The sequence below is a fragment of the Schistosoma haematobium genome, chromosome 1 (genome assembly GCF_000699445.3).
Source record: "Schistosoma haematobium chromosome 1, whole genome shotgun sequence".
NCBI lineage: Eukaryota > Metazoa > Platyhelminthes > Trematoda > Strigeidida > Schistosomatidae > Schistosoma > Schistosoma haematobium.
In genome coordinates, this window is record NC_067196.1 from 70,320,609 (window position 1) to 70,346,974 (window position 26,366).

The 26,366-nt window shown below is 39.8% G+C and overlaps 1 protein-coding gene across 2 annotated transcripts; it reads left to right on the top strand.

The window, feature by feature from the left end:
* The first annotated feature begins 729 nt into the window (after window positions 1–729).
* On the top strand, window positions 730–11,784 carry CDC42BPB_3 (Serine/threonine-protein kinase MRCK beta). 2 transcript variants are annotated; one of them, XM_051209568.1, is made up of 8 exons: window positions 730–2,193; window positions 2,226–2,259; window positions 2,293–2,420; window positions 2,454–2,521; window positions 2,555–2,657; window positions 3,538–3,648; window positions 9,249–9,483; window positions 10,873–11,784. In XM_051209568.1, exons 1-8 carry the CDS (start codon window positions 1,807–1,809, stop codon window positions 11,517–11,519), a joined length of 1,713 nt encoding a protein of 570 aa, XP_051075024.1. In that variant the 5' UTR covers window positions 730–1,806; the 3' UTR covers window positions 11,520–11,784. The 2 variants fall into 2 exon arrangements, with proteins under 2 accessions (XP_051075024.1, XP_051075025.1); XM_051209569.1 differs by having other exon boundaries at window positions 1,912–2,259; window positions 2,293–2,657.
* The last annotated feature ends 14,582 nt before the right edge of the window (window positions 11,785–26,366 follow it).

Here is a 26,366-nt window from a genome sequence, read left to right on the forward strand (position 1 = left end):
TTTTTTCTGGGGTCTTACTCTGAGGACACAGCTATGTAACTTCTGACATATGGAACAACCTAGACGCACGTCTTTTACCAAGGTCATAGTTCACACCAAGCGCCCTACAAGTCTACTTTATAACAACTATAACCTTAAAAAGTTGCATTGCATAAATACTTAGCACGACCAAAATCCTAACATAATAATGCGGAGGTTGGATCTGGTGTGTAACGTTGACGCCATGCCACTTTGGAGAATATTTTGACGATTACTCAGTATATCTGAAGGTATGAACTGATATTCACTTTTATAGACTATATTTATTTAACATGCATACTGTGAACCAATAAATATTGCAATTTGTTGACCATTCCTGTAAAAATGGCGTGTACTTGCCCTTGCAGAAATGTGTCACATTGTTAATACTATAACTTGAGCTGAATGCACTGATTACATGAATGGGCGAATCATGAAGGTGGTAATACAATTAAGTACCTTAAGTAATAGACTATAACGATCTGGGAGTCATAGTAAGCATCAACCTTAAAATTACGAGCCACTTCTAGGCTGCCTCTGCCAGAGGCTCCAGGGTTATATGGGTTATTTGTAAATCTCTTCAGTATTTTGACGAAGAAATGTTTCGGGCTCATGCTCGACTTTCGTGAAGCCGCATTTAGAATACGGGATTCAAGTAACGATTAATTGTCTTGTGTGAAGTGGACACGCTAGGACGAGTTTAATGGTGAGGGACAAATGGTAAAAGGTCTATGTGGCCCACCATATGAAAACTGACTGAGGCACGTCAACTTATTTTCGTTATCTTACCACAGATCACGGGGTGATTCAATACTGGTCAACATTATAAAACCACCTTCTGAATGTGTGTACTAAATTCCCATAGGTAATCGGGGTTTGACAACGCCTTTAGATTCAACACCTTTATAATTTATGTATACTAATCCAGTGAAATCAGAAGTCAGAAATGAAGAGATTTGACGATATATTTGGAAAGCTACCGATTTGTAGAGAAGAATTTGATCTAAGATGGTTAACAGTTGTAAGGGATGTGTAGCACGGCGGACTTACTCGTGAGGTGGTGCGGATGTTCCCCTTCAATGGGTGTGTCCAGCAAAACCAGTGAGGTCACTATCAATGTAGAAAACTTAAAGACCTATTTATAGTGGAAGTTTGTTTATCGTTACAGCATATCTAACAGCGATTTCGGTATCATTATGTTTTATATTTTTCATCCAGGGTGATCCAATATTAGCTCATTATATACTGAACAATAACCTTGGTGTTAATATGCCCTATCTTTTCCTTCCATCAAGGACTGATCATCTGAGAGGACAGTCTGATGAAGTTCAAAGCTCGAGACAAAATCATTTGCGAGTGGAGTTCCATTTCTTTCACCGAGTAGTGAATTGCTGGAATTCTCTACCAATATATGTGCCTTCTGTTGATAAATTCAAAGAGAGATCTGACCTTCACATTGTTAAAAATTGCAAGGATAAGTATAAGTTGATAGACTTCCCATCCTTACTAATGAAGGCTGGAAAGCCCCATATGTAAGCGAGATCAAAATCACATTGAGACATAAAATGTTTACTTAACCTTTATAGTTTGCCACATCCTGAGACGCTCTGAGTGTCCCCACAGCATCCCATGGGCCAAAAATAAAAAAGCTTACTAAAAGAGTGAATACTCCTTACTATCACATGACGAGAAAATTTTACCCGGAATAGCTTCAAAGTTGACATGATCACATCAAACATGTTAACAACATCAATAGAAGACTGAGGACTTAAGTTTCCACTCACAGACATGTCTCTTTCAGCTGGAACAATGAATGAATATATTGTCAAAAACTGTATTCTACTTCCGCCTTTTTCTCACTTGAGTTCAAATCAGAAAGGTCAACGAAAGTGTGCTTCTTCTTTAAAAATGACCTTGGCAGGGGTTGTCTATATGAAAGAGGCTTCTTACGTACACTCTATTTTAAATAGTAAACTCTCGAAGTATTGTGATGGGTGTTTGAAAAGCATTCCTAATCTTTGGTCATGCTCTTCTTGCAAAATAATGATGTATTGTTCCCGCGACTGTCAGCGTCTTATGTGGCGTGTGCACAAACTTGAATGTAAACAGTACATTAACTGTGGACGCCTACCGATAGCCCCTGTCCGTCTTATTTTAAGGATTATCAGTATGCAGGTTTGTCTGTAACATGCTTATTATTACGTCAGGACTCGAAGTGCTGTATCGATTCTCTTATCTCCCGTAAATACTCGTAGATATTGATTTTTTTTTTAGACGAAAACGAAATACGCAATAATTCCAAACTTATGGAAAAGTATCACACAATGAGACTAACCCTATGGGATTTTTTGGGTGGGGAAGTGTTTGCAAATGAGGGAACTCTTTTCCAAATATTTTGTAAAGTAATTTGGATCTCATTTCTTTACTGTCCAAAGATTCAAATTAATGGCTTTATGATTACTGATCCAAACGGTGTGGATGTTGGACCCGCGCTTTTTCTCAAGTTAGTTTTTCGTCTTAACTACATTACAAACAGAACCGCTCGTCTGGATCATTCTTGTGTTCCTGAGTTGCAGTATGTATTTTCAAATCGTCAAATTATTCTGTGTAGATACGCTTCATCTGTATGTTCGGCGTCAGTAAGTATTGATCTTTCGTTAAGTCATGTGGCTTAACCCTCATTCTTGATTGCTGACTATCAGTGTAGCATATTTTTGCACCGAGATTTGGAACATTAGGGTTCAGATCGTTTTTTTCGTGTGTAAGATTGCAGTAGTATATTCGTCTCATACTTTTAACTGAAGTTATGAGTGCCATGCAGTCGTCAAATAGTTTGGTTCGAATTCAAATTGGTTATCGAGAAAATTTCAATCATATCCAGCTAATCTATCACCCTTGGCTTAAATGGTCATGCCTTTTCCTTCCACTCCTTAAGTTAGCTTTTATGGTTCTAAAACAAACCAATATTTTCTCGAGGAAACCTGACAAAACTGGCTGGATACACGATACCTAAAAAGAGATTCAAGTTTTAGCTGTTAACGGTGTATTAAAATTACATTGCACTACACCTATCTCGGGAAGTATGGTTGTTCCATGAGTTGGTGCCTAGCATCAATTTTACCTGCTAGTTGGGGGAAAATCCTATTGTCATTAAACTTCAGGTCTTAGTCCTTGTGTTTGCATATGAAAGCAGGTGAAAAAGCTATTGAGTAAAAATATGTCCAGTGACGATTTAAGTAATGTTGAAACCCGAGAACACAATTTGTTGATAAATTATCAAATTTTTGTCTAATGACAGGACCATGCTTTGATATTTATTCTCCATAAACAGATAAGAACAAACTGTATGGCTAACGTTTCTGTAAAATCGTCCAGGTCACTTATTGTAAAAAGTGTATCGTACTCTTCAAACAAAAGTTCTATGTAACTATTTTCATCAGTATGCCGTTGTAAAGAAAATGCATTTCCCTATTCTTAAGTAACTACTGTTCATTTCCAGTTCTCGTTTTTATCTTACAGCCCCACATTAGTTACTGTGATTGTATGACAACCACTGAAGAAAGACAAACGTATCTGTTAAATAACTATTACTTTAAATGTGAATGCAGTTTATGTGTAGATACCGACCGTGTAAGTTCACTTTATTTCAGCGTATTATAATAATATGTTAATTAATTCTTATCAAGTTATTGAACATTTATTTTGTATCGGTTAAGGTCCCGACCGTTGCTGCTACCTTAATGTGATGGTCAGGCTTGCCTATCGTGATGAACCAACCGGGATGGAACAATCGTTCCTCAAGGTCCTACCATCTCAGGCAGGTCGGCTAAAGAACGGTAAGACTAAAAGCAACAAACCCCAAGATCTGGGAGCAAATTCGTACGGCTGACTGTACAGAGGTGTGATGGCAGTAAGATGTTTCCCTCAGAAAATCAGCATAACAGCGATGCTACCTTCCCACAAAGTAAGGGTGGGGTTAGAGATGGTCGGCCGTAAAATTACACACCTCCTTATCCCACAGATATCCGTCTCCGGTGATAAGGTCTCAACAAGTACGGAGCTAACAAAAAGTGGTTGTGTGTGATCGACCTCAAGCAGTTTTCCCTTGGGCACTGCGGTCACGCTCTCAGGTCACTAAGATCAACTCTAACTGAATTTCCTTTTCAGGTACCTCTAGAAGAACCCTTCGACGGTGTGGGGTACCGGGGAGTAATAAACGCCCTCATACCTCTAACAGCACTCAAGACCACTGTATTCATAATCGATTTTTCTTCAGTTCCTATTATTTTCTCTACCTCGAATTTCGACTCTAAACTTCTTTTTTTGACTTCCTCCTTAAGTATCACTATGACCAACGACTGTAATGCACGAAACACTGTCCCAGTCCAAACTACACATTGGAACCTTTAACGTATGCACCGTGTCAAATCGGCCAGCAGGCCTCCTTGGCTAAGACCCTAGAATCTCGCACGATTGGTGTGTGCTGTGTCTCCGAAACACGCATACAGGATCCTAGTGTGGTTATTCACTTGACCTCACCTGGCTAAAACAGGGAGCCGACAACATACACTCTCCGTGTATCTGGCGACCCAACGGCAAGTTCCTGTGAACTGGCTGCTGTTGTCATAGCACCATGTATGAGGGCAGAAGAAGCACTATTAGAATAGATCCCTGTTAACAGTCACATATGTGCTGTTTGGCTCCGTAAGAACTCGAAAGGATAGGGACACACTTCGTTGCCTTTTCATCATTTATGTCTACGATCCCATTGACTGCAACCTGGATGAAGTGAAAGATGAATTTTGCTGAAAGCTTTTTGGACTTCAAACAGACATAGTACTCGTAGCAGGTGACTTTAATGTCCAGGTAGGTAGCTTAAGCCAAACAGAAAGACATTTATGTGGGTATTTTAGTATTCGGACTCAGCGAACAGATGATGGTGATCGTCTGCTGCATCTGTGCTCAGACAATCATTTATTTTTAGCAAGCATTAATTTTAAACATAAGGAGAGACATCGTCTAACATGACGACCACCTGCACCAAACCAACGATAGACTCAAATAGACCATATTGCCGTCAGTCATCGTTGGAGACTCGATAGAAGACTACTACTCGTTCTGGAATACCTGTTTGGACTCTGATCATTCTCTATTACGAGCATACATTTGCTTACACCTCACTGGATGCAGAAAAGCCATATTAAAAAGATCCATTAGAGTTTAACTCAGTGACGAGAAAGCCAAAAGTAGATTCCAGGAACAACTGAGACCACACTTAGGCAATTCCGAAAACGAAGCTGATCCAGATGTTGCTTGGAAAGATATACGAGCAGCTGTGGAAACAACAACCACATCCATCAGTGATTTGAACCAAAAGGTTACGAGAAACCAGTGGTTACTGCTACATCTTTCGCATTGATAGACTTTCGTAAACTTATCCCATCATGCTCCGAACAAGGGGACGAGCGAAAACAAATCAGGTCTAGGTTAACGAAAAGTCTAAGGAACGATCGTGAGTAGTGGTGAGCAACGAAAGCGAAAGAGATAAAAAAGGCATCAGTTGTAGGTAACACTAGACAACTTTTCACACTAATAAAAGAAACCTAAATTAAGACGTCATGTGTAAGTGAGACAATCTCGGAAAAAGGTGGCACTCTTATCTGCGCTCAGTCCAGCGATTATGTTGACAAATCTGGGAACTGAACGTAATCTTATGTGACTGGTCGCAATCATTAATTGTCCCAATATACAAGAATGGGTCAGTATCATTCTGTGATAACTATAGAGGGATTAGTTTAATTAATCTAGCATCTAAAATAATAGCTTCAATAATTATCGGACCCCTAAAAAAGACTCGTGAACTGCAAACACGAGAATACTAGGCTGGCTTCAAACCTGGTAGCTCCATCGACCACATATTCACCATTCGTCAGGTTTTAGAACATAGGCATGCTTATCGGCGTCCGACAATGATAGTTTCTCTTGACTTGAAAGCAACATTAGACTCTGTAGATCGAGAGGTTCTATAGCAGTGTCTGTAATTAAAAGGTGTATCTCAGAAGTACATAAACCTCAGGAAGGCTCTTTACTCAAACACTACCAGTCGAGCTTATGGCGAACTGTCATTTGATTTTACATCCTCAAGTGGTGTTCGTCAAGGCTGTCCACTTTCTCCATTTTTGTTCACATTCATCATAGACCTACTGCTAGAAGTAACGTTCTTGTCGACTGAATTTTCGGGAATTGATCTCTCATCGGGAAATCCACTTATTGACTTAGAATATGTAGATGATGAAGACGCTGATAAAATGCAGAGTCCTTTCGGTAGCACTGAACAATGTCAAGGTGTTTAGAATGCGTTTCTCCCCACCTAAATGCAAATTATTGCTTCAGGACTGGCCTGCGTCAACACCTGAACTAAGGATAGGGAGTGAAGTAGTCGAACGCGTTGACAACTTCACCGATCTTGGAAGTCTGATCATCCCTAACGGGTTATTGTCTGACGAAATCTCAGCACGGATTCAGAAAGCTCGTTTGGCTTTTACAAATCTACGTCACCCATGGCAAAGGGACGAGTATACCGCGCGGCGGTCCGTTTTGTTCTACTTTACGGCTGAGAAATGTTGCCTTTAAGTGTAGAAGATAGTCGTAAGTTACTAGTATTTGATCACAAATGCCTTGGAAATATTACTCGCATCTTTTGGGATCACTGGGTAAGTAATAGTGAGGTTAGACGCAGGTTATTAGGGAATGATGGTAAATCAGTTGATTAGGTTGTGAATCTTCATTGATTATCACGACGCGCAATGCTGACTAATGTTGGGGATAGTTGGAAGAACGTTAGGGGCGGTCAAACCAAAACATGGTATCAGTCTTTGAAGTCTTTTGGTCTGAGCCATGTTAGTAGATGCAGACTACCTGGTTGGGGTGTGTGTAGCTAACTGATTGACTGAATTGTTATGGTTATTTAGACTTCCGGTAGGTTGTTCGGAAGTTTAAATTCAGATGGATAGCTTTTCTTTTTGGAATGAATATAGAAGTTGAGTATTTAAATAAATCGAAGATACCATAAAATTATGAACTCGATACTTATTTTTCTATTCTTGGGCAAATCCAAAAGTAATGAAGCTTTGGGAACCGTGATCGGGTAGCAGTTTAGTGACAATACTGTCTGACAAGGTAGCAATGGAACGGATACTGACTATGAGGCTTAACAGTTGATTACCAAGTTACTGATATTTTACAATGTAACTGTTAAATTCACTTGACTTCAAACCAAATGATTGAATGATACAAAAAATTCCATATAAAAGTAGAGTTTGTCCACAGAACGGTACTGTTATTAATGACAACCAATGCAGTGGGTTTCTCAAACCTCAGTTCCTTGGGTGTCTATAATTACAACTAGTCTATCGGAACGAGAGCTGCGCACACAAAAATAGAAACTGTTAATAGTAAACAAACGTCCAGTGAACGTAGACGAAATGATAACAACTGTTAAATGTTAAGAAAATACAGATACAATAGTAACTGGATTAAATATCACAAATTCATATATATGCTTAAAAGTGTCACACTTAACAACAAAGGGGTGATTCGAGTCATATGTTCAAAAAATGATTTATAATGGTACAAGTTATTGAATATTGAGTATTATGTTACAATTCATTATGAGAAATAAAAGTAATAAATTAATAACACAGACCCCACAAAGCCAGTATGTTCCTCCGTGCTTTTACTATTCAAACACTTCGTGTGGAGATACGCAGAAACAATGTTGGTACTATTTATTGCTGCCATAGCCATTTTGACAAACTGATCACTATGGTCTGTTTGATGTTAACTATCTGTTCCTAGTAAACAAATTTTACTTATATCTCTTTTGATAACATCCCTTTCTAATTTGATAAGCCTAGCCGCGTCTTGTTTTAGCGTGCTTCACGGTGAAAAATACGAATTAAATGTATCTAATGTTAATACTAAAGTAATAGCTACCATAACTATTGCATTTGCTTCATAATAAGCTTTTCAATTCAGAATTTAGTCCTTTTCACAATTATGCCATTGGCTTTTACTGGTTGTCAAAAGTTTTGGTCCTGTGATCCGAAAATCAATGCAATCCAAGTCACGTACACGAATTCCTCTCGAGGTCATGTCAGTGAGATTCATTATGGGTTCATTAGGACAAAGGTCTTTCTTGTGCACAGTTGATCCTATTAGCTACATAGGTTCTGAGACATGAAGTTGTACTGAAGATATAATTTAACATGGTAGTTGAGTCAGTACAGAAGCGAATTCCGATCGTAACCTCCTTTTATTTTGATTTTACCATATCTCATCAGTTTCACTACAAGTACTTTCGGTTTTAAGTTTATGTGTTAGATAGTAGCAAATTTTAGGGAAGCCACCGTAATTTTACCTATAACAAAGATCCACCTGAATTATACTCAAATCTCGAGAAACCGATAGCTTCGTAACTGATTTTTGATGCATCAGAAAACATGTAACGATGTCGTTTAAAAATATTTAATGTATATTACCCAATTGTTTTAAGTTGTCGTATACATACTTCCCTTTATTAATGTCGAGGACAAATAATTTCATCAGGACAGCACTAATTCATCTTGTTTTGTTGAGTCCCCATTTACTGCTTACAAGCCGTAATATTCCAAAACGACAAATAGCTTAAAATACAGAAGTGAAATTAATTAAAAGTTAGTATAAATACATGTCAGCATGGTGTAGCATAGACACCAATAAAATCAAAAGGACTGATTAAATTGTTATATATATATATATATAATATGCAAAATAAAGTTCCCGGATATTAGCGAAATACCAGAAACCTAAGGTGAAGTCTTCTGTTCTACTTTGACAAATTAATCTTTCATTTATAACCTGGTGTCTGAATAAGAAACTCATTTCAGGAATAATTGTCATAACAGAAACCCGAGTCATCAAATATATATATATATATATATATATATATATATATATATATAATTAAAAGCCCATTTCCTGGACGAATAAACCACAACTGGAATTATTTGATGATCCGGGTTTCTGCTATGACAATTATTCCTGAAATGAGTTTCTTATTATGCCTACATTTCTTAATTATGACTTAGCAATCCCATAAATGACTTCATAAGTTAATAGATACAATTGCTTTCATTTACATTTTGTAATTTCACTTATTCTGTAATATTGTTATTATTATCCGTGTTTAGGAAAAAAAGATTACATCACTCATTTGTTGTTCATCTGACTGTTTAAGTGAACCACTACAATTTGACAAACTACCTTCTTCCGTTAAATTGAAGGAATATAACAATGATAAACTACCAAAGCCCATTATAGTCCGTTACTGTTTTGTATGCCTCCGAGTCTACGATGATAAGCTAATAAATCAAATTGCAGATAATCTGTATGGCAAAACTGAAGTACATTCAGATGTTGATACTGGTAATTTCGCTTTTGGATCTCATTTCTTGCAAATAAACTACCTATACAATAATTCATGTTAACCAGATATTTAATATACAGATTAGTGTGGTGTGATTATAACGGTTTAATGCGTAACGGTATTTTAGCCTTCTGAATTATTTGTAGTTGCATACGAGTGTTAGTGTTAAGGGAAAATTAACTCGATGACTAGTGTCTTTTTATCATAAATCTAATAACCTAATGATCGCTTGTGCTATCTACTGCAATAATTACGAGAGATTAAAGGTTAGAACCATTACATTACTTGTGAGATTAACATTCAATTTATGTTCGTCTGTTTATTCAATCTATCACGTAGCTATACTGTAAAGCGGTAGCGTAGTGGTTGGAGCATCTAATTTTCGATTGTTAGAACATAAGTTCAACCCATCTCTAACTACATCGATTTGAGGAGTCAAGTTGCATTAATAACCCTCACGTAAACAGTAAAGTTGAAAGCTGAGTACATAGACCCGTATTTATTAAATAAGTTACAGTTCATATTAAATTTTACTGTTATGTTTATTAACCGGTGTTTCAGATGCACTTTGTTGCATTTTATTCTCTATATCTGTTGAAAACATCCAATAAATAATACTATGTCATCATACTGTATAACTAGTAAATAACCATATTAATAAAATGATCAACCATCAAAAGTGCTTTGTTCCATATTAGCATTTCATGTATGGGTAAACCTTATTGACCGGATATCAGTTTAGATTTTACAGATGTCAAAAAAATTGGGTATCCTGTATAGGTTTTCAGAGTAGTTGGTTTTTATCAGCTCCATACATCACTGTGATACGACTTGTAAACTATCACTTGATTAGGTAAATTTTCGGGTAAATTGTAGTGAACAAGAACACGGGCGGGAAAAATCGAATGTATTTAGCACGAAATTACAGACTATCTCAATAAAATCGGAATACCATAAAGTCAGTCGTCAATTTGCAAAAATATCAATGTATCATATCAAACTGGACTGTTTCCGTTGCAAACACTAATCCATTGTCTCCCATTCCATTGTACATGCGTTTTCTTACAAATTCCATTGTGCTCTCGCTCTTCCTTTCTTGATCTTCACCTCATCTTCTGCTGCCAGATATTACGTTTTAACTCGCGACATATACTACTTATATCAATATAAGTAGCACACACCACAAAATTACTATATATGTAAAATTGAGTTCAGAAGAATTAATTTTTATAAATGTAACTTATCAATGAATTATATCCCAAGGTTTAACAAATTAATTAGAAATTTTTCAAATTACATCTGTCATCCTAGATTACTTGCTCTGATCATGTATGCAATCATTTTAAGTGCCCTATTTTAATTTACTTTTTCCTCATTATTTCTTACAGCTCTAGATGCGCTAATCATGTACTTACGCTGTTGTCAAATTGATGAACCTATACAAAATATCCAATTGAAATCAGTTAAGGATATACAACTTGAAGAATCTTGTTCTTATTATAAATTATTTGGCCATAAAGACAGTTTATACTTAGCACGATGTTGTTCTCGTGTTCGATTTATACATGCAATACCATTGAATTCATTACTGGATAATTTGAATGGTCGTCATCAATATAATAAAACAAATTTCAAAGTTTTTAAAGATTCCCTCGTAAATATTGTTATTGCTAGCAGTTTGAGTGAATTCTACTGGAGAACAACTTGGTTATTGTCAGATCGTTTACAACTTGGTCGTCTGGTTTATTCAGTCACCTCTTTCCTATTATCCCATATAAGTGATACTAGTGAATTTCACAACTGTAACCGAATGGATAATGTTAAAAATTATCTGATACATCCATACAATGCATACAATAATTTAGATTGTCTAGGTCGTGTTTTATGTAAATTTTCAAGAATAGCATATGATATATTAAGTCCACTAGCTGCTTATAATCCTGATTGGCAAAAATGTATGAGCATAATTGAGTATTATAAAGCTCAAGATATTGAAGATATTGATATAATGAATAATCACCTGAAATTAGTGTGATTTACTAGATTTTATTTTAAATAACTTTGATGTTCTGATTCAGTACATGTACAAATCCTTTACAAAGTGCCTTTGAATTTCAAATAAATTCGAAAAGATTTGATTCTTTTGTTATACAATTTATTTTGTAAAGCTGTGTATTTAATTATTTACTTTTCTCGAATAAATCAATTTATATCATGAACAATGACTATGAAATATCCTTCGCTTTGTTACTATGTTAATGTGTATTACTTTACAGCAATCTGAATAACTCCGAAAATACTATGTTCTTATGTTGGTGTACAACATTTAATTACATTTAAAATTTAAATAAACCCATTCATTCGGTGCTTCAGCATCAGTCACATTCAAGGTGTGAAGGCTAATATGATGCTCACCGGTTACCCATACCTATTTATTTATTTATTTGAACACATAAATATTAGTACAAATGGACACCGAAGTGCCACACAAGTCACTTGATTTGTGTGTGGGCTGTGATACTTCTCGGGTGCCCAGACCCAAACAGGTGGCTTTCTTAGGGGGCCAGAGCCTTCGACCTAAAGGTCTGATTTGCAAGGCAATGGAGTAATGTCAGGAGATGCAGTTCCATGGTAGCCGGTGGCCAATAATTGGTTCGTACACTATATGTTCTTTTAGGATCCTGAAGCCTATGTTCACTATTGGTTTGAAATCAGAGTTTTTCCAACTCCCCTAGGTCGATCCTCCATATCCACCAACCTCGTTAAAGCATCGGACATTCGCTTTTCGTTCTCTTAGTTTCGTAAACACCATCGCGAGAAGGCAGTGAGTGGGACTTCCCTGGTAGTGGCTGTATACGCGTGATCTTGTGAGAGCATTTTGAGAGGGAGAGCTGACATAGTGGCTGAAAACCGAACGTCCTAACCACCATTTAATAAGAAATAAAATATACTTATTACTATTTCTACCCTGTAGTACGATGAAAAAGCAATTACAACTAATCCCTATCTTGATAGGGATTGATGCATTACAACAGTTTGTAAAACTGATCAGCGACAAAATAATCCGGTAAAAGTCCATCAGCTCACAAAATGGAAATAGGTATTTTATTGTTGACAATATTCAGAGTAACTATGAAAGCCTTCAAAATGGTCCTCTATGACAGGAACACTTGACAATTGAGAAGTTTGAGTCATCGATATATTGTGAAACCGGGAATTAGGAAATTATATAAAACCGCGAGGACAATTTTGTTGATGATATATCAAATCAGATAAAAGATATCTGAAAATGAGGTGGACACGGTGTTATCACATAATAATATTGCCGAACGTATAAAGAAAAATCGTACTAGCTAACTTACAATTTAATACTAAAAATTGAAAGAAAACAGAATTACAATAAAATTATACACCAAATTTCACAAAATAAGGCCATAAAATAAAGCATAACGCCATAAAACAAAAGTATATCTAGAAAAATAACAAGAAACACAAAACAAGAATTCTATAAAAATTCAGAAAAATATTGATAGTAAGGAGAGTCACGCAAAATTGCTACAAAGATTCAATATTCACCACCGAACAGCACACACATCAGCTACCAATCGGTTAAAGCAAGTCACTGTATAATGTTACCGGAATTAAACAAAATAGTGTCCACATCAAAATCATTAAACTGATCTCGACCGATCAAGTGTTAGTTAATTCAAACAGCCCAGTCGAATACGGCCACGCATATGCTGGTTGAGGATTGTTTGAAGTTGGATATGATGAATGACCAGTTATTCACTGCACAATGAAATGTGCATGTGCCTGATGGGAATGATTGAATGGCGATGATGTTGGTGATGGTGTTGCTTTATTGATACTGTTGCTGGTGTTGTTGGATTAGTGTGCACTCCCACCTCTCGGGAGACCGATATTCACCGGATCAGATCGGAGCACAACTCGTTCAATGGAACGATGAATGCATCATATATATATATATATATATATATATATATATATACACATATATATATATATGTGTATATATATGTATCATTATATCTGTGGGTGTGTGTGAGGGGAAGGGCACATCACGGTGATGGAAGTGGTGTGACCGATTGAAGGACGTGCACTCGAGTGTGTAGAGATGTTCCGTTCCAGTGAGATTGATGAATCCAGTCGACACGAACCGACAGTTCAGTGAATGAATGATTGATCGGTTGGAGGATTGATGGATCGATTGACCAATTGGTCGAATAGTAGTTTGTATGAGCGAATGAATAGGTGTGTGAGTATGTCGTGTTGTTGATTGGTGATACATTTAGTGGGATAGTAGTTTGATTTTTGGTGTGACTGTTTTCCGACTTGCTTGCTTGTTTGTGTGGTTGTGTCGTGTGGACGGTTAGCTATTGTGTACAGTTGTACTGTACTGAACGAATGAGTAGATGCGCTTACTGATTGTGATGTGTGTATTATGTTGATACTCGTTCGCCTATTGACAAGTTGTGAGCGGATTGTGAGTGGACGAAGAGACAACGGTTAGAGGATGATGTTTTTGAGGGAGGAGGATGAGTTGAGTTGTAGTGAGTGTAAGATGTGTGGTAGAGATGCGGCGAGCTCGTGGCGCAACGGTAGCGCGTCTGACTCCAGATCAGAAGGCTGCGTGTTCGAATCACGTCGGGCTCAGTGATTCTACACTCATATCAAAATCATTGCTAAAATATGTTTCACATCACTCACTATGCCAAAATTGACATTGCTCGCTAAGCCAACATCATGTGCATAAACGCCTGTTGAATGGAGTTGTGCAATTCGACACGCGCAATGCACATACCAACCTGATCGGTTGATGCTTGGTAGTCAGTGCCCTGATCCACAAGACCGTAAAAACTACTGCATGCCAATATTCTGAACAATCTGTCGGTCATGCACATGCTGGTTGAGGATTGTTTGAAGTTGGATATGATGAATGATCAGTTATTCACTGCACAATGAAATGTGCATGTGCCTGATGGGAATGATTGGATGGCGATGATGTTGGTGATGGTGTTGCTTTATTGATACTGTTGCTGGTGTTGTTGGATTAGTGTGCACTCCCACCTCTCGGGAGACCGATATTCACCGGATCAGATCGGAGCACAACTCGTTCAATGGATCGATGAATGCATCATATATATATATATATATGTACACATATATATATATGTGTATATATATGTATCATTATATCTGTGGGTGTGTGTGTGTGTGCGGGGGAGGGCACATCACGGTGATGGAAGTGGTGTGACCGATTGAAGGACGTGCACTCGAGTGTGTAGAGATGTTCCGTTCCAGTGAGATTGATGAATCCAGTCGACACGAACCGACAGTTCAGTGAATGAATGATTGATCGGTTGGAGGATTGATGGATCGATTGACCAATTGGTCGAATAGTAGTTTGTATGAGCGAATGAATAGGTGTGTGAGTATGTCGTGTTGTTGATTGGTGATACATTTAGTGGGATAGTAGTTTGATTTTTGGTGTGACTGTTTTCCGACTTGCTTGCTTGTTTGTGTGGTTGTGTCGTGTGGACGGTTAGCTATTGTGTACAGTTGTACTGTACTGAACGAATGAGTAGATGCGCTTACTGATTGTGATGTGTGTATTATGTTGATACTCGTTCGCCTATTGACAAGTTGTGAGCGGATTGTGAGTGGACGAAGAGACAACGGTTAGAGGATGATGTTTTTGAGGGAGGAGGATGAGTTGAGTTGTAGTGAGTGTAAGATGTGTGGTAGAGATGTGGCGAGCTCGTGGCGCAACGGTAGCGCGTCTGACTCCAGATCAGAAGGCTGCGTGTTCGAATCACGTCGGGCTCAGTGATTCTACACTCATATCAAAATCATTGCTAAAATATGTTTCACATCACTCACTATGCCAAAATTGACATTGCTCGCTAAGCCAACATCATGTGCATAAACGCCTGTTGAATGGAGTTGTGCAATTCGACACGCGCAATGCATATACCAACCTGATCGGTTGATGCTTGGTAGTCAGTGCCCTGATCCACAAGACCGTAAAAACTACTGCATGCCAATATTCTGAACAATCTGTCGGTCATGCACATGCTGGTTGAGGATTGTTTGAAGTTGGATATGATGAATGATCAGTTATTCACTGCACAATGAAATGTGCATGTGCCTGATGGGAATGATTAGATGGCGATGATGTTGGTGATGGTGTTGCTTTATTGATACTGTTGCTGGTGTTGTTGGATTAGTGTGCACTCCCACCTCTCGGGAGACCGATATTCACCGGATCAGATCGGAGCACAACTCGTTCAATGGAACGATGAATGCATCATATATATATATATATATGTACATATATATATATATATGTATATATATGTATCATTATATCTGTGGGTGTGTGTGTGTGTGGGGGAGGGCACATCACGGTGATGGAAGTGGTGTGACCGATTGAAGGACGTGCACTCGAGTGTGTAGAGATGTTCCGTTCCAGTGAGATTGATGAATCCAGTCGACACGAACCGACAGTTCAGTGAATGAATGATTGATCGGTTGGAGGATTGATGGATCGATTGACCAATTGGTCGAATAGTAGTTTGTATGAGCGAATGAATAGGTGTGTGAGTATGTCGTGTTGTTGATTGGTGATACATTTAGTGGGATAGTAGTTTGATTTTTGGTGTGACTGTTTTCCGACTTGCTTGCTTGTTTGTGTGGTTGTGTCGTGTGGACGGTTAGCTATTGTGTACAGTTGTACTGTACTGAACGAATGAGTAGATGCGCTTACTGATTGTGATGTGTGTATTATGTTGATACTCGTTCGCCTATTGACAAGTTGTGAGCGGATTGTGAGTGGACGAAGAGACAACGGTTAGAGGATGATGTTTTTGAGGGAGGAGGATGAGTTGAGTTGTAGTGAGTGTAAGATGTGTGGTAGAGATGCGGCGAGCTCGTGGCGCAACGGTAGCGCGTCTGACTCCAGATCAGAAGGCTGCGTGTTCGAATCACGTCGGGCTCAGTGATTTTACACTCATATCAAAATCATTGCTAAAATATGTTTCACATCACTCACTATGCCAAAATTGACATTGCTCGCTAAGCCAACATCATGTGCATAAACGCCTGTTGAATGGAGTTGTGCAATTCGACACGCGCAATGCATATACCAACCTGATCGGTTGATGCTTGGTAGTCAGTGCCCTGATCCACAAGACCGTAAAAACTACTGCATGCCAATATTCTGAACAATCTGTCGGTCATGCACATGCTGGTTGAGGATTGTTTGAAGTTGGATATGATGAATGATCAGTTATTCACTGCACAATGAAATGTGCATGTGCCTGATGGGAATGATTGGATGGCGATGATGTTGGTGATGGTGTTGCTTTATTGATACTGTTGCTGGTGTTGTTGGATTAGTGTGCACTCCCACCTCTCGGGAGACCGATATTCACCGGATCAGATCGGAGCACAACTCGTTCAATGGAACGATGAATGCATCATATATATATATATATGTACATATATATATATATATATATATGTATATATATGTATCATTATATCTGTGGGTGTGTGTGTGTGTGCGGGGAGGGCACATCACGGTGATGGAAGTGGTGTGACCGATTGAAGGACGTGCACTCGAGTGTGTAGAGATGTTCCGTTCCAGTGAGATTGATGAATCCAGTCGACACGAACCGACAGTTCAGTGAATGAATGATTGATCGGTTGGAGGATTGATGGATCGATTGACCAATTGGTCGAATAGTAGTTTGTATGAGCGAATGAATAGGTGTGTGAGTATGTCGTGTTGTTGATTGGTGATACATTTAGTGGGATAGTAGTTTGATTTTTGGTGTGACTGTTTTCCGACTTGCTTGCTTGTTTGTGTGGTTGTGTCGTGTGGACGGTTAGCTATTGTGTACAGTTGTACTGTACTGAACGAATGAGTAGATGCGCTTACTGATTGTGATGTGTGTATTATGTTGATACTCGTTCGCCTATTGACAAGTTGTGAGCGGATTGTGAGTGGACGAAGAGACAACGGTTAGAGGATGATGTTTTTGAGGGAGGAGGATGAGTTGAGTTGTAGTGAGTGTAAGATGTGTGGTAGAGATGCGGCGAGCTCGTGGCGCAACGGTAGCGCGTCTGACTCCAGATCAGAAGGCTGCGTGTTCGAATCACGTCGGGCTCAGTGATTCTACACTCATATCAAAATCATTGCTAAAATATGTTTCACATCACTCACTATGCCAAAATTGACATTGCTCGCTAAGCCAACATCATGTGCATAAACGCCTGTTGAATGGAGTTGTGCAATTCGACACGCGCAATGCATATACCAACCTGATCGGTTGATGCTTGGTAGTCAGTGCCCTGATCCACAAGACCGTAAAAACTACTGCATGCCAATATTCTGAACAATCTGTCGGTCATGCACATGCTGGTTGAGGATTGTTTGAAGTTGGATATGATGAATGATCAGTTATTCACTGCACAATGAAATGTGCATGTGCCTGATGGGAATGATTGGATGGCGATGATGTTGGTGATGGTGTTGCTTTATTGATACTGTTGCTGGTGTTGTTGGATTAGTGTGCACTCCCACCTCTCGGGAGACCGATATTCACCGGATCAGATCGGAGCACAACTCGTTCAATGGAACGATGAATGCATCATATATATATATATATATATATATATACATATATATATATATATATGTGTATATATATGTATCATTATATCTGTGGGTGTGTGTGTGTGTGCGGGGAGGGCACATCACGGTGATGGAAGTGGTGTGACCGATTGAAGGACGTGCACTCGAGTGTGTAGAGATGTTCCGTTCCAGTGAGATTGATGAATCCAGTCGACACGAACCGACAGTTCAGTGAATGAATGATTGATCGGTTGGAGGATTGATGGATCGATTGACCAATTGGTCGAATAGTAGTTTGTATGAGCGAATGAATAGGTGTGTGAGTATGTCGTGTTGTTGATTGGTGATACATTTAGTGGGATAGTAGTTTGATTTTTGGTGTGACTGTTTTCCGACTTGCTTGCTTGTTTGTGTGGTTGTGTCGTGTGGACGGTTAGCTATTGTGTACAGTTGTACTGTACTGAACGAATGAGTAGATGCGCTTACTGATTGTGATGTGTGTATTATGTTGATACTCGTTCGCCTATTGACAAGTTGTGAGCGGATTGTGAGTGGACGAAGAGACAACGGTTAGAGGATGATGTTTTTGAGGGAGGAGGATGAGTTGAGTTGTAGTGAGTGTAAGATGTGTGGTAGAGATGCGGCGAGCTCGTGGCGCAACGGTAGCGCGTCTGACTCCAGATCAGAAGGCTGCGTGTTCGAATCACGTCGGGCTCAGTGATTCTACACTCATATCAAAATCATTGCTAAAATATGTTTCACATCACTCACTATGCCAAAATTGACATTGCTCGCTAAGCCAACATCATGTGCATAAACGCCTGTTGAATGGAGTTGTGCAATTCGACACGCGCAATGCATATACCAACCTGATCGGTTGATGCTTGGTAGTCAGTGCCCTGATCCACAAGACCGTAAAAACTACTGCATGCCAATATTCTGAACAATCTGTCGGTCATGCACATGCTGGTTGAGGATTGTTTGAAGTTGGATATGATGAATGATCAGTTATTCACTGCACAATGAAATGTGCATGTGCCTGATGGGAATGATTGGATGGCGATGATGTTGGTGATGGTGTTGCTTTATTGATACTGTTGCTGGTGTTGTTGGATTAGTGTGCACTCCCACCTCTCGGGAGACCGATATTCACCGGATCAGATCGGAGCACAACTCGTTCAATGGAACGATGAATGCATCATATATATATATATATATATATATATATATATATATATATATATATATGTATATATATGTATCATTATATCTGTGGGTGTGTGTGTGTGTGCGGGGAGGGCACATCACGGTGATGGAAGTGGTGTGACCGATTGAAGGACGTGCACTCGAGTGTGTAGAGATGTTCCGTTCCAGTGAGATTGATGAATCCAGTCGACACGAACCGACAGTTCAGTGAATGAATGATTGATCGGTTGGAGGATTGATGGATCGATTGACCAATTGGTCGAATAGTAGTTTGTATGAGCGAATGAATAGGTGTGTGAGTATGTCGTGTTGTTGATTGGTGATACATTTAGTGGGATAGTAGTTTGATTTTTGGTGTGACTGTTTTCCGACTTGCTTGCTTGTTTGTGTGGTTGTGTCGTGTGGACGGTTAGCTATTGTGTACAGTTGTACTGTACTGAACGAATGAGTAGATGCGCTTACTGATTGTGATGTGTGTATTATGTTGATACTCGTTCGCCTATTGACAAGTTGTGAGCGGATTGTGAGTGGACGAAGAGACAACGGTTAGAGGATGATGTTTTTGAGGGAGGAGGATGAGTTGAGTTGTAGTGAGTGTAAGATGTGTGGTAGAGATGCGGCGAGCTCGTGGCGCAACGGTAGCGCGTCTGACTCCAGATCAGAAGGCTGCGTGTTCGAATCACGTCGGGCTCAGTGATTCTACACTCATATCAAAATCATTGCTAAAATATGTTTCACATCACTCACTATGCCAAAATTGACATTGCTCGCTAAGCCAACATCATGTGCATAAACGCCTGTTGAATGGAGTTGTGCAATTCGACACGCGCAATGCATATACCAACCTGATCGGTTGATGCTTGGTAGTCAGTGCCCTGACCCACAAGACCGTAAAAACTACTGCATGCCAATATTCTGAACAATCTGTCGGTCATGCACATGCTGGTTGAGGATTGTTTGAAGTTGGATATGATGAATGATCAGTTATTCACTGCACAATGAAATGTGCATGTGCCTGATGGGAATGATTGGATGGCGATGATGTTGGTGATGGTGTTGCTTTATTGATACTGTTGCTGGTGTTGTTGGATTAGTGTGCACTCCCACCTCTCGGGAGACCGATATTCACCGGATCAGATCGGAGCACAACTCGTTCAATGGAACGATGAATGCATCATATATATATATATATATATATATATATATATATATATATATGTATATATATGTATCATTATATCTGTGGGTGTGTGTGTGTGTGCGGGGAGGGCACATCACGGTGATGGAAGTGGTGTGACCGATTGAAGGACGTGCACTCGAGTGTGTAGAGATGTTCCGTTCCAGTGAGATTGATGAATCCAGTCGACACGAACCGACAGTTCAGTGAATGAATGATTGATCGGTTGGAGGATTGATGGATCGATTGACCAATTGGTCGAATAGTAGTTTGTATGAGCGAATGAATAGGTGTGTGAGTATGTCGTGTTGTTGATTGGTGATACATTTAGTGGGATAGTAGTTTGATTTTTGGTGTGACTGTTTTCCGACTTGCTTGCTTGTTTGTGTGGTTGTGTCGTGTGGACGGTTAGCTATTGTGTACAGTTGTACTGTACTGAACGAATGAGTAGATGCGCTTACTGATTGTGATGTGTGTATTATGTTGATACTCGTTCGCCTATTGACAAGTTGTGAGCGGATTGTGAGTGGACGAAGAGACAACGGTTAGAGGATGATGTTTTTGAGGGAGGAGGATGAGTTGAGTTGTAGTGAGTGTAAGATGTGTGGTAGAGATGCGGCGAGCTCGTGGCGCAACGGTAGCGCGTCTGACTCCAGATCAGAAGGCTGCGTGTTCGAATCACGTCGGGCTCAGTGATTCTACACTCATATCAAAATCATTGCTAAAATATGTTTCACATCACTCACTATGCCAAAATTGACATTGCTCGCTAAGCCAACATCATGTGCATAAACGCCTGTTGAATGGAGTTGTGCAATTCGACACGCGCAATGCATATACCAACCTGATCGGTTGATGCTTGGTAGTCAGTGCCCTGATCCACAAGACCGTAAAAACTACTGCATGCCAATATTCTGAACAATCTGTCGGTCATGCACATGCTGGTTGAGGATTGTTTGAAGTTGGATATGATGAATGATCAGTTATTCACTGCACAATGAAATGTGCATGTGCCTGATGGGAATGATTGGATGGCGATGATGTTGGTGATGGTGTTGCTTTATTGATACTGTTGCTGGTGTTGTTGGATTAGTGTGCACTCCCACCTCTCGGGAGACCGATATTCACCGGATCAGATCGGAGCACAACTCGTTCAATGGAACGATGAATGCATCATATATATATATATATATATATATATATATATATATATATATATATATATATATGTATATATATGTATCATTATATCTGTGGGTGTGTGTGTGTGTGCGGGGAGGGCACATCACGGTGATGGAAGTGGTGTGACCGATTGAAGGACGTGCACTCGAGTGTGTAGAGATGTTCCGTTCCAGTGAGATTGATGAATCCAGTCGACACGAACCGACAGTTCAGTGAATGAATGATTGATCGGTTGGAGGATTGATGGATCGATTGACCAATTGGTCGAATAGTAGTTTGTATGAGCGAATGAATAGGTGTGTGAGTATGTCGTGTTGTTGATTGGTGATACATTTAGTGGGATAGTAGTTTGATTTTGGTGTGACTGTTTTCCGACTTGCTTGCTTGTTTGTGTGGTTGTGTCGTGTGGACGGTTAGCTATTGTGTACAGTTGTACTGTACTGAACGAATGAGTAGATGCGCTTACTGATTGTGATGTGTGTATTATGTTGATACTCGTTCGCCTATTGACAAGTTGTGAGCGGATTGTGAGTGGACGAAGAGACAACGGTTAGAGGATGATGTTTTTGAGGGAGGAGGATGAGTTGAGTTGTAGTGAGTGTAAGATGTGTGGTAGAGATGCGGCGAGCTCGTGGCGCAACGGTAGCGCGTCTGACTCCAGATCAGAAGGCTGCGTGTTCGAATCACGTCGGGCTCAGTGATTCTACACTCATATCAAAATCATTGCTAAAATATGTTTCACATCACTCACTATGCCAAAATTGACATTGCTCGCTAAGCCAACATCATGTGCATAAACGCCTGTTGAATGGAGTTGTGCAATTCGACACGCGCAATGCATATACCAACCTGATCGGTTGATGCTTGGTAGTCAGTGCCCTGATCCACAAGACCGTAAAAACTACTGCATGCCAATATTCTGAACAATCTGTCGGTCATGCACATGCTGGTTGAGGATTGTTTGAAGTTGGATATGATGAATGATCAGTTATTCACTGCACAATGAAATGTGCATGTGCCTGATGGGAATGATTGGATGGCGATGATGTTGGTGATGGTGTTGCTTTATTGATACTGTTGCTGGTGTTGTTGGATTAGTGTGCACTCCCACCTCTCGGGAGACCGATATTCACCGGATCAGATCGGAGCACAACTCGTTCAATGGAACGATGAATGCATCATATATATATATATATATATATATATATGTATATATATATATATATATATGTATATATATGTATCATTATATCTGTGGGTGTGTGTGTGTGTGCGGGGAGGGCACATCACGGTGATGGAAGTGGTGTGACCGATTGAAGGACGTGCACTCGAGTGTGTAGAGATGTTCCGTTCCAGTGAGATTGATGAATCCAGTCGACACGAACCGACAGTTCAGTGAATGAATGATTGATCGGTTGGAGGATTGATGGATCGATTGACCAATTGGTCGAATAGTAGTTTGTATGAGCGAATGAATAGGTGTGTGAGTATGTCGTGTTGTTGATTGGTGATACATTTAGTGGGATAGTAGTTTGATTTTTGGTGTGACTGTTTTCCGACTTGCTTGCTTGTTTGTGTGGTTGTGTCGTGTGGACGGTTAGCTATTGTGTACAGTTGTACTGTACTGAACGAATGAGTAGATGCGCTTACTGATTGTGATGTGTGTATTATGTTGATACTCGTTCGCCTATTGACAAGTTGTGAGCGGATTGTGAGTGGACGAAGAGACAACGGTTAGAGGATGATGTTTTTGAGGGAGGAGGATGAGTTGAGTTGTAGTGAGTGTAAGATGTGTGGTAGAGATGCGGCGAGCTCGTGGCGCAACGGTAGCGCGTCTGACTCCAGATCAGAAGGCTGCGTGTTCGAATCACGTCGGGCTCAGTGATTCTACACTCATATCAAAATCATTGCTAAAATATGTTTCACATCACTCACTATGCCAAAATTGACATTGCTCGCTAAGCCAACATCATGTGCATAAACGCCTGTTGAATGGAGTTGTGCAATTCGACACGCGCAATGCATATACCAACCTGATCGGTTGATGCTTGGTAGTCAGTGCCCTGATCCACAAGACCGTAAAAACTACTGCATGCCAATATTCTGAACAATCTGTCGGTCATGCACATGCTGGTTGAGGATTGTTTGAAGTTGGATATGATGAATGATCAGTTATTCACTGCACAATGAAATGTGCATGTGCCTGATGGGAATGATTGGATGGCGATGATGTTGGTGATGGTGTTGCTTTATTGATACTGTTGCTGGTGTTGTTGGATTAGTGTGCACTCCCACCTCTCGGGAGACCGATATTCACCGGATCAGATCGGAGCACAACTCGTTCAATGGAACGATGAATGCATCATATATATATATATATATATATATATATATATATATATATATATATATATATATGTATATATATGTATCATTATATCTGTGGGTGTGTGTGTGTGTGCGGGGAGGGCACATCACGGTGATGGAAGTGGTGTGACCGATTGAAGGACGTGCACTCGAGTGTGTAGAGATGTTCCGTTCCAGTGAGATTGATGAATCCAGTCGACACGAACCGACAGTTCAGTGAATGAATGATTGATCGGTTGGAGGATTGATGGATCGATTGACCAATTGGTCGAATAGTAGTTTGTATGAGCGAATGAATAGGTGTGTGAGTATGTCGTGTTGTTGATTGGTGATACATTTAGTGGGATAGTAGTTTGATTTTTGGTGTGACTGTTTTCCGACTTGCTTGCTTGTTTGTGTGGTTGTGTCGTGTGGACGGTTAGCTATTGTGTACAGTTGTACTGTACTGAACGAATGAGTAGATGCGCTTACTGATTGTGATGTGTGTATTATGTTGATACTCGTTCGCCTATTGACAAGTTGTGAGCGGATTGTGAGTGGACGAAGAGACAACGGTTAGAGGATGATGTTTTTGAGGGAGGAGGATGAGTTGAGTTGTAGTGAGTGTAAGATGTGTGGTAGAGATGCGGCGAGCTCGTGGCGCAACGGTAGCGCGTCTGACTCCAGATCAGAAGGCTGCGTGTTCGAATCACGTCGGGCTCAGTGATTCTACACTCATATCAAAATCATTGCTAAAATATGTTTCACATCACTCACTATGCCAAAATTGACATTGCTCGCTAAGCCAACATCATGTGCATAAACGCCTGTTGAATGGAGTTGTGCAATTCGACACGCGCAATGCATATACCAACCTGATCGGTTGATGCTTGGTAGTCAGTGCCCTGATCCACAAGACCGTAAAAACTACTGCATGCCAATATTCTGAACAATCTGTCGGTCATGCACATGCTGGTTGAGGATTGTTTGAAGTTGGATATGATGAATGATCAGTTATTCACTGCACAATGAAATGTGCATGTGCCTGATGGGAATGATTGGATGGCGATGATGTTGGTGATGGTGTTGCTTTATTGATACTGTTGCTGGTGTTGTTGGATTAGTGTGCACTCCCACCTCTCGGGAGACCGATATTCACCGGATCAGATCGGAGCACAACTCGTTCAATGGAACGATGAATGCATCATATATATATATATATATATATATATATATATATATATATATATGTACATATATATATATATATATGTATATATATGTATCATTATATCTGTGGGTGTGTGTGTGTGTGCGGGGAGGGCACATCACGGTGATGGAAGTGGTGTGACCGATTGAAGGACGTGCACTCGAGTGTGTAGAGATGTTCCGTTCCAGTGAGATTGATGAATCCAGTCGACACGAACCGACAGTTCAGTGAATGAATGATTGATCGGTTGGAGGATTGATGGATCGATTGACCAATTGGTCGAATAGTAGTTTGTATGAGCGAATGAATAGGTGTGTGAGTATGTCGTGTTGTTGATTGGTGATACATTTAGTGGGATAGTAGTTTGATTTTTGGTGTGACTGTTTTCCGACTTGCTTGCTTGTTTGTGTGGTTGTGTCGTGTGGACGGTTAGCTATTGTGTACAGTTGTACTGTACTGAACGAATGAGTAGATGCGCTTACTGATTGTGATGTGTGTATTATGTTGATACTCGTTCGCCTATTGACAAGTTGTGAGCGGATTGTGAGTGGACGAAGAGACAACGGTTAGAGGATGATGTTTTTGAGGGAGGAGGATGAGTTGAGTTGTAGTGAGTGTAAGATGTGTGGTAGAGATGCGGCGAGCTCGTGGCGCAACGGTAGCGCGTCTGACTCCAGATCAGAAGGCTGCGTGTTCGAATCACGTCGGGCTCAGTGATTCTACACTCATATCAAAATCATTGCTAAAATATGTTTCACATCACTCACTATGCCAAAATTGACATTGCTCGCTAAGCCAACATCATGTGCATAAACGCCTGTTGAATGGAGTTGTGCAATTCGACACGCGCAATGCATATACCAACCTGATCGGTTGATGCTTGGTAGTCAGTGCCCTGATCCACAAGACCGTAAAAACTACTGCATGCCAATATTCTGAACAATCTGTCGGTCATGCACATGCTGGTTGAGGATTGTTTGAAGTTGGATATGATGAATGATCAGTTATTCACTGCACAATGAAATGTGCATGTGCCTGATGGGAATGATTGGATGGCGATGATGTTGGTGATGGTGTTGCTTTATTGATACTGTTGCTGGTG